Source organism: Oryctolagus cuniculus, chromosome 3, assembly GCF_964237555.1.
Source record: "Oryctolagus cuniculus chromosome 3, mOryCun1.1, whole genome shotgun sequence".
Lineage (NCBI taxonomy): Eukaryota > Metazoa > Chordata > Mammalia > Lagomorpha > Leporidae > Oryctolagus > Oryctolagus cuniculus.
Window position 1 is genome coordinate 98545923 of NC_091434.1, and position 10382 is coordinate 98556304.

Genomic DNA, 10382 nt, shown 5'->3' on the forward strand with positions numbered 1-10382 from the left:
CCAGGAAAATGCAAATAAATTGGGTATTGTAAATGGAGACACTTAGAAATGTAGCTAATTTTCTTTCTTACCCACTGAAGCAAAGACAAGCTCTGAAAAGGACCAGGTACCGGGGTCCCTCCCCACAGCCCTGGGCAGATGGACCACTACCACTCGGCTTCACGCTGGCTCATTTACTTAGTGTTTTGCAATCCTTAATGTGCACAGCTGGCAGCTGAATGCAGGTTTGATACTAACAGTTTAGACATCTTTAGATGTAGCAGATGGAAAATTTTACACAAATAAAGTAGGAGAAAGTGTGCAATTAGGTTTTTATCTGCAGTTACATGATGCATCCTCTGTTTTAGTTTAGAACATCACCTTAGTGGGTGGTCATGATCTTTCTCTGTATCCAGGCCCTACCTTCTTGACACCACATTGGATGTTGGCTACATGCCCAAGTACCAAACTTTTGTTTTTGTTGAGTGTGAATGAAATAGGGAATGCAACAATCAGCAAAGCAAAAGGCATACCATCAGTGAGACTGTAGCCGTCCAGTACATTATGGTTACATTCCTTGCTAGTTAAGTCACTATGGTAAAATCCTTGGCAGGATTTTTTTCAATAGTTTATTCATGATATTCATTATTATGAGTTGTAAAGAGTATGAGAATTTCATTTTTAAAATGTCTTATGGAATGTATCACTTTCTTAGATCTTGTAGACATGCTGTGGAAACCATAACATAAAATATGAGTTACTTACAATAACTAATTTTAATCCCATCTGCTAAGTATGACAACATTAGCATTTCCACTTAATTAAAAACACCCTTAAAGCAGCAATGTTTTAATCACTCCATTTTATTTACTCTCCTCCGGTGTCACTTATAATTGTAACTTTTTATTTTTTAATAATGAGGGATTTTTTTTCTCCTTGCATCACACAAAAAAGTGCTGTCGATAATTAGCAATCTTCTGTTATTAGTAGACTCAGGTGTCACAACTGTGTCTCATCCTCATTACAGTAAAAAATTTCACCTATCAGATTCATTATTGCTAGATAATGCGACTGAGAGCCTTTGCAGGCCCTCCAGAAAAGTAATTCAGCCAAGCAAAATTATCAGCTAATTATATTTAGAATCAAAAGCCCAACAACTATTTGCAGATAAATTGTATGAATTGAAGTGAATAGATCTGAATATTAAGATTCATAGATTTAGCAGATGATTTGTTAATTGGAATAAAAAGGTCATTTACTAGTCATTTTAACAATAGATCAATTGGAACCCTATTTATTATTTAACTGGTAGTGCATAAGAATTGAAATGATGAGTAATTGTATTATTGTCATGAGATGATAATTTTCTTCAAAGTAACAAAACATATGAGAAACTTACGAGTGGAATTTATAAATTTGTTTTAAAATATTGTGTCCTGATAATATATACATATATATGTACACAGATTTATATATATATATATGTATATATATAAATATTCCTGATCCAAATAATACATACAATAAAGTTTCATATTTTAACAAGTTAAAAACATTACCAACAGAGATGGTAGGGATTTTTTTCTTGATGAATTAGAAATATAACCATGAATGAGATAATTTACAAATGAAGGTCAAAATCCAAAATTTGTGAATTGCCTCTTAAACCAAATAATGCTGTTCCTTTCTTACGGCACAGTATTTTATTAGCAGAGGTTTTTTGGAAATTGCATGGTGCATACTCATACAATGACTCAAAATGTAGCTTGGCCTGCAATTTTCTTTTGGGGAACAGAGTACGCTAATACAAATCCATTGTGAAAAAGCAGATAACATGTGTGCACTTTCTGAAATGATTTTGACTTCATTCTTTCGATTTTATGTAGTTCTAAGACAATGTTCATATGTATTTGCTCTTTGGTTGGCACAGCATTTTAAAACATGAATATCTTCAGAAAAAGTGCATGTTTTCTTTTGGTTTATAAAGATTTCAGTGGTTTAAATGCTCAAAACTTTCTTTAGTGTTTTATAATAGAGCAACAGTGTAGTTTATCACCGTGCTAACTATAGGAATTCCTATGTGTACACTATGCATATGGAAAAAAAATAGACATTAGTTTGGATTCTGAAATTAATCATTGGCAACTAGAACCTATGCCTTTCCACTCCGTTATCTTATATCTTCTATCTTTGAATTCAGTATTTTTCCAGAATTCACATAAATACTTTTCATTTAAACTAATTTCAGTTAGCATAATAAAATACGGAAAACATCACCCACTTAAAACAACTTAAATTTCATGTACTTTGTCACTGTAAATAAACAAGGTAAACATTGACATGACTTCAAATTATTCTTGGGTTGAAAAAAAAAATCTGCAGTTCAAAATAAATTCCGCCTTTGGTCAACATTTTGGATGCAATTCAAAGTTTCTCATAAAATAAACATATTTTAAAGAGTGTTTTGAATTTCACTGCATAATTTCTAGACAACAGAAATGACAGTGGTATCTCAAAGTTTATTACATGTCAGATCAATAGCCTTTATGTGGGCCTGACACAACCATGGTGGGGTGTAGTGCCTTCCTTTACTTAACCCTTACTACTGTGACAGGAGGGAAAAGTTCCCCAAGCAGTCCATGGGGAAATTTTCTCACAAAGTGAAACTTTTCATGTTTGCTTAATAATAAAAGTGTTCTCTTCTGATAAAGGGGAAAGTGAGCTGAATTTTTCATCAAGAAAGCAAAATATTCATTAATGTCATCTTCATGAGAGGTTTTCAGCCAAAGAGAGAAAAGTTTTACATTCTGCATAATAACAAATTGTTCTGAAGAATAAGCTTAAAATGAAAATGCCCCATCACAACAGATTGTAAATTTTTTTCTGCTGCTTTTAAAAATGTCTCGATCATTTCTACGGCTTCATGCTGAAGTTAAGTATTTGCTATGTTATTTAAACATTTTTGAAAAATGAGCATTCTGAGGCTTTGCAGCATTATTAAGAAAAGCTGTCCATGCTTTACCATGTTGTTACATGTGTTTATCTGCTGATTATAAAATGTGTTAAACAGTATTTTAAAAACAACCAAAAGAATGCAGAGCTGCGCTTTGATTAATTCAGTGAACAAAGCATATGCTCTTGGTTCTGTTCTATGAAATTCATATATGATCAATAAAATCTTTCAAAAGAGCAACTCTGGCTTTTAGAATTGTACTGCCGACCATGTTATTTTGTCCCACTTAACTCTGGGCTCGTACTATTAGGCAAACAAAACCACTTTCTGGCTATGATGATAATTTTTTTAACATTTTCATCCTCTTCCTAAATTTTCTTTAGGTTGGAAGCTGTGTATTGTGGCTGTTACCCAGTTTGTCCCAAAGATTTGGTTTATCCCGAAATATTTCCAGGTAGTTGCATTAATGTGCTTTTGTCTTTGTTGAGATTAAATACATGATTCCTGCTAAATTAGAAAGTTTGAAAATAAACTTAGGCAGGAGCAATTGTTTATTTGGCAAGTCAACATGTTAGTGTTAAGGAAAATTTTATGTGTTTTAATACATTAGAGTAAGCTTATATTTACCATCTGTTCTTTTAAGATAACAAAAAAGCAAGTTTTCAAATAGCATTCTTCATTGTTAGCATACACATCCCATAATGATGGATTTTTATAAGCAGGTCAGTGTTGCTGCAATTGCTTACAGATTTTTTTTAATGATATACACAGAGAAAAACCAAGGACTGAAAGTCACACCAAATTATTTAAACAATTGACTAGTTAATAATATGCAACTGTTGTACAGGGTACATACGGCTATAATACTAGGTCTTTGAAAAAAAAATTCTCATCACTAAATATATCACATATGCATTGTGTTACATTAGAATAATGTATTTTAATCACCCAAAGGAGATGTCTAAACAGCACAACTACACAGTCTTATTTAGCATTAAACATCCTTGTGAGCTGAGGTAACCTTATAAAATCATGCTTAAATAATGTAAAACATGAGGCGGCACAGAGCAATATGCATTTTTAATTAGTAAAGTGACTAATATCGAGTGTGTGCTTTGAGGTTTTTGTTTCATTAAAAATGTATCTGTTTTTCCTGCAGCTGAATATCTGTATTCTACACCTGAACAGCTTTCCAAAAGGCTCCAGAATTTCTGCAGGAGACCAGATATTGTCAGAAAACATCTCTATAAGGTAGTTACTCAGAAGAGATTTACATGGTATAAATGCTATATTGAAGTACAAAGAAAAATCTTTAGGAAAAAAACATTTAATTAACATACTAATGTTTAAAGGAAACATGCTAGGGAGGGATATTAGTTGTTACACTAACAAGGATTAATTAAACTGGATGCCAGTTATATTAACCTAGGTCTTATGAAATACGTGCACTTAATGCATGGTACATGCTTTTTTAAATTTATTGTTTTCTAAGATTACTGTCCTTTACATGTAGCCCCATGAGGCTTATAAAATGAACCTGGATTAATGTTTAAAAGGAAGTAAAGGAAAGATTCTACAATTATACTAATGAGCATAAGCCTTTCTTCCCATCATAATGAAATCTTCAGCCCTCAAAAATTCAGGTGAATGATGTTAGTGAAGTTCAGTGTGCATTTCTGAACTACTTTAAAGATGACTTTCAAAAGCCGAATATGTCTCTTGTCCAGTTTAATCAGATAACGGAAAAATCTTCGGTTTGTTTAGAATTAAGACTGCCGGTTTCATCCGAATGGCAAAGGCAAAGGCAAGTAGTATAAATAGCATCATCATTCACTGCTTCATTCATTATCTTATTCCTTCATTTGAATCAAGAATTTTACATTGTTGAAATAACAGCACAAAAAAGCCCTACTAAAAGTCCAAGTAATTGAACTAGGATAAATCTGCTTTATGAGTTTCGAAGGTGGCTCTAGGCCATGAGTAATATACCTTTTTATATTCTTTGAATGTAGCATCTTCATTTTACATAAATTCAGTATAGTTTACAATCTAGCACTTTTATAATCCAGCATATTTTAATTTTCCCATGTTAATGTACAACCTTCTACATGAAATACAGTTCTCTGCCTTTTTTCTCTTCTTTCCCTTTTCAAGTCCTAAAATACATATTTACGTAGTGATACATCAAAACATGACTTTGTTTCTGCAGGAAACAGTTAAACTTCAAGAAAAAGGGAGAGAACCAAAAATGCAATTTAACACCCAATTTCAAGCTCATTATCTTTCATTGTCTATTAACTTGGCAATGGTTCAGAAGGTAGCTCATAATAGTTTAAAATGCTGACTGAACAGTTCCAGGCTGCAGTATTACTCCTTGAGTCAATACCACTGTGTTGTGTACATGGGAAGCGTCACAGAGAAACTGTCCCCCAAGATTGACCTTCAGGTTTCCTAATCTTAAAAGTTCAGTAGCAGTGTTGATTGTATAAAATATTAAATTGCCCCCCACGTGATAATCTGTCAAAATATGCAGATTATGAAAATTGAGGAAATAGAATATTAGTACAAGTGGATCCATTTTCTGCATGTGACACTAAGCTACTTTCCATAATTTCATAGTCACATTATCGTCTTTTCCCATTCAGGTGAATTTTTGGTGAAATATATTTGCAGCTCTTAATGTTATACCCCTGGTATTCTGCATCTGCAAATTTTTAACCATTTCAAAAGTTACTGCAACAAGTTGTCTCCAGTAAGAAAAGAAAGCAGATCTCTAGTTGAAATATTTAATGGAGCTACTGCCATAACATAGTTATAATTATCTATTTTACAAACAATTCCTGGAAAAATTCTGAAAGAATGTCAGCTTAGTGGTATGCTGTTAATATACCAAATTGTTCCTTGTACATCTTAAAAGACACCCTCTGTCTTAAATGTTATTTCATTGAACCATTGCATGTTAATATTTATAAATATTTTTATTTGAGTATCATAACAGGTTCCATCTCAAAGTTATATAAATTAATAATTCATGTATAAGCATTTATAAAAGTTTACATGTATAATTCATTTTAAGTATTTTCTATCATTGAGTTTTTTCTTATAAACTGTAATATGCTTTCACATACATCCTCATTTGCACATCTCAGTGATATTACAATTAAAAATTAAACTCAAAAATTAATAAATTTCCAAAAATTGGAAGTAATGAAAAATATATATGACTCAAATTATTAGGAAAACCTGACAGAGTATAAGGCATTGAGTTACAATTGTGGGCAGGACCACAGATTTAGTTTGTTGTAATAGGTTTTATAGTCAAAACAAATAAAGAATGCCTTCTAAACCTTTATAATTGAAATATAATAAGTGGTGATATTTTTTCACCTTATATTTTAAAAACAAACATTTCCAGGTAAAATTTGTTTTCAGTGAATACCAGAGAATTAGTTCCTCCAAGGCAGCATTTTTTAATCTACTTTTCTCATGCAATGGAAGAGAATCTTTCATATTTACTGTGAAGAGAATGTTGGGGTTTATTTTTAGACTTATTCTATTGGACAGTACTGGTTTGCTTTTATAAAACATATGCTTCTAAGATCTACAAGGATAGAATGTCACTGAATTCCTTAATTTGTTCCTTTTACATTTTTACACCTTACTCTTTTTTTGTTAGAAGTTTACATTTTAAGATCATTTCAATTTCTTATCATATAGAGTTCACTTTAGGATAGAATTTTTCATATGGATTCACACTTAGAAATTTAATGACTAGAATAAGGCTACTAACACTTGGCTTACTTCTCACATGAGACATTATACTTTCAATATGAGTGAGAGTTTGGGGGCTATAACTTGAAGCAGGATTTGAAACAGCATGTTAGGAACTCAAAAGCAGAAAACAGAATTTACTTTTTCTCTTAAAGTGGCTTCTGCTACAGCACACCATGTCTGTGGCTTCTCACCTGAAACGGTTTTAGGTCTGAAAGGTTTATGTTCCTCACATGCGTGAACATACACGCTCTCTCTTTGTCTCTTTCACAGATTTTTCGTAGCATCTTCAGGGAAATCCACTGCATGCAAAAATTAAATGTGTGTTAGTAATTTTAAAAATAGAAGATGATTTTGTTAATTTTTTAAAAAATCTAAAATGACTTCTTTAAGAGTTCACAGCCACAGTTGAGTAATTGGCTGTGATTTCTTGCACTGTCAGGACACATCTTCTTGTAAGTAAGCAGATGGCTTGACCACATAGTTGGGACACAGAAAAAATCTGTGTGACTGCATCCACAATAGTGAGCTCTTTGGTGACTCCTGAACATAATTGGAATACAGGTTTCTAGAAGTAACCATAAAATAATCAGCCAAGTATTGACATCTTACACCAGCAATAATTTTCCCTTTCCAGCTCAAGCAAATCTAGTTCATGAAATGAAAATTTTGATCTCACTTTTACTGTGTGAATTTACTTACCAAAAGTTTCCAACAACTATTTGATATTAGTACTCCATGCTTTTAGAGGGCCTTTCTTCATTACATTTGAAAATCCTTTAGGAAAAAAAAATGTATGGGTAGTCCCTTGTTAATAGTGTTGAAAACAGGACAAGAATATAAACGGGGCAGTTGTATAAGGTTGACACTGCCTGGACTAACAGAAAAGATCCTTCCCATCCTTTTTCTCATTTACTTTCATTTACACATGGAGCCACAGTCTATGTGAAAGACGAGATGGTATTCTTTCTCTTGGCTTTCAATGTGACTTGGAGCTTCTTAAGGTTTTTTCAGATGATAGCTGCTGACTCTTATTTTGTACTTTGCAAATTCCTCAACATTCAAGGCACTTCATAACCTGCTGTTATTTGGAGGAGAAAAGAATTTTTAGATTTCTGTCTAAAACTAATTCCAAACAATGATTAAGCTTACAATTCCAACTCAATGCCCAGAAAAGCCATTTGTGGTTGTTTTAATTATGTTAGGCTATATCTGCTGGAACCACAGCCAACCCACTTGAAGTTTCCTTCAAGAGTCTGGTCAAATTATAGCCCCCTTTTAAATTCATCTTATACTCTCCTTAGATGCGAAGAAGGTGTTGCTCATTGGTGTTAACTCCCCTCCCAAGTCCTTACTTTTTCCTTAAAAATGAAAACTTAAATCCTTATAACCATTTTAAAAAGTCTAAAATCTCTCAACTGCACCAGCACAATTACAATCAAATTCTCAATGTTAATCAATCTCTCTCTCTCTCTCTCTCTCTCTCTCTCTGTTTCCACTCTTCCCTCTCTTCTGCTTCTCTTCTTTTCTCCCTTCCTTCCTCACTTCCTCCCATAATTTGGTTTGCTTTTCCCTTAATTTGTCTAAATAAAATAAAAGCAAAAATTCCTTTAGCACAATAGATATGCTTTGGCTGATTAAGATCTGTTGGAGGATTTGGCTTCTCATCTTTCTCCGCTACTCATTTGCAGCCTGGCTGTAGGTGATTTTCTTAGGCTCTCTGTGATTCATCCTTAAACCTGGAAGAATTTTTTTCTTTAATCTTCATAGCATTTCCATCCTGAGGTCCTGCTATAATGTAATAATGAATATGAACCCATTTGTAAACATGAAGTGCTTTATGAATTCCACATAGTAGTAATGGCATTTATCTTGTGTCTTCCCCACTTAATAGTAAAATTCACATTAGCAAAACATGTATGAAGAGTGTTGCATATCTTGTGTTTATAAAAGTTAAAAGTTGGATGATAAACTTCTAATAGCTGTCAGCTGTAACATAAACCAGGAAGTCTGTGTGGGGCAGAATGTACCCATTTGCAAAAAAAAAAAAAAAGAACAAACCAGTAGCTTTCTCCCATGGTTAGAAATAGAGTGACACTTTAAACCAATCAGAAACTGGGATTTCCCGAAGTGCTGAAACTCGAGAACCATTTACTTGGTGGCTTTTTGTAATATAATTGACGCAAGTGATGCAGATTTGCAATATGAATTTTCAACATTCTTTGGTCTTTCAGTGCTTAATGTTTCTTTCTCATCTCTCCCTCCCCCTTGTTGCAGGGTGAAATGGCTCCATTTTCCTGGGCAGCCCTGCATGGTAAATTCAGGTCTCTGCTTACAACAGAACCTAGGGAAGATTTGTGACAGATGGGGCTAAGTCACAAACTTGCAGCCTAAGGCAGAATCTGAAGAACTTTCCAGAGTGTGCCCATATTTACCTGATCAGAGAGAAAAGAAAATCTGCAGAGGAAGCTGAGCCTGGCTGCTTGTCATAGCTGACACGGAGCCATCTGCCACAAACCTGTGGCAGCTTCAGATCTCCAATCCCTGCCACCACCCCAACCCAAATTAAATACAGATTCCTAGAGACGCTATGATGGTTACACATGTCCTCGGCATCACATGTAGGAGACTGTTCAAAAAAAAATATGTGGCCTGTTGTATAACCGCACTCATGTATCCCATATGTGGTGCCACATTGAATTTCCGGTTGAATCCGTTTTTATCCTTTGTACTGGATGACATGGTGCCTGAATTCTTTCTTTTCGCCGACACGATGGCAGCCAAACTGCAGCTTCAAACACTCACACTTGGCTGGGTTTCTACCTAGGTTGCCAGGTTATCATCGGAGCCCTCTTGTGTCCTCAGAGGGCCACCGGGCCTGGAAGGAGGATCAGAATGCTGCCGGACTAATTGGGCAGCCATCTCGGAATGGTTTGTGGGCAAAGGGCTGCTTTAGCACTTTTCTTTTAGCAAATTAATGACTCTCCGGCACAGGGGTTTTTAAGCGAAGGTATTAATAAGGGGTCTGGCAGGTATTCCCATGATTCACAGAGTTACATTTGCATTTAATTAATCTCAAAGAAAGTTGCAAGATAAACAGCTGTAATTCGGACAAACATGGCAAATACAGTAAGAGGGGCCATCCCGCCCATAAAATGAACACTGAGGTAATTGTTTTAATTTTTTTTGAGGCATTAAAAGTAGAGAATTCAAAATACTTCTCACAAAACTAGTAATTTTGATTAAAAAAAAATTCTCAGAAGTGTTTGTATCCAGCTTGAAATATGATCTTTTCCAGATAAATCACTTAAATTCCAATAGTCAAGCTGCTATTTTTGTTGATTTAAAGATGTTTTGAATGGGTATATGGCAAAATAAATTTTTAATAAACTGTCCACTGCAGTGTTTAATTAGCATATTCAGTTAGGTAGAAGTGTGTACATCTATCTGTATGTTTCTCGCTGAGGGTTTTCTTTGTGTCAGAGACAACGAATACAATTGTTTCCTTTCCGGATGAACAAGGATCTGTTTTGCAAATGTTTGTAAGATATTATGACATTTCCAAGATTTTCTTTGCATTCTGGAAAGCAGGAGGTAAACATTTGTAGTCATTAAGGTAAAGTCTGTTGATAAACCGTCTTCTGTTTACTGACAGGTAAATTGTAACTTTCTTAGCTTT

At 34.0% G+C, this 10382-nt stretch overlaps 1 protein-coding gene across 20 annotated transcripts in view; it reads left to right on the forward strand.

Moving 5' to 3' along the window:
• The window catches only part of GTDC1 (glycosyltransferase like domain containing 1), a 434789-nt gene extending 424691 nt beyond the window's left edge, over window positions 1-10098 (forward strand). For all 20 annotated transcript variants that reach the window (XM_051848726.2, XM_070070977.1, XM_070070979.1 and 17 more), the window contains 3 exons: window positions 3316-3386; window positions 4092-4183; window positions 8981-10098. In XM_051848726.2, coding sequence (XP_051704686.2) covers window positions 3316-3386; window positions 4092-4183; window positions 8981-9064 — 247 coding nt within the window. In that variant the 3' untranslated portion in view covers window positions 9065-10098. The remainder of the gene's footprint in view (window positions 1-3315; window positions 3387-4091; window positions 4184-8980) is intronic.
• Window positions 10099-10382: the final 284 nt, after the last annotated feature.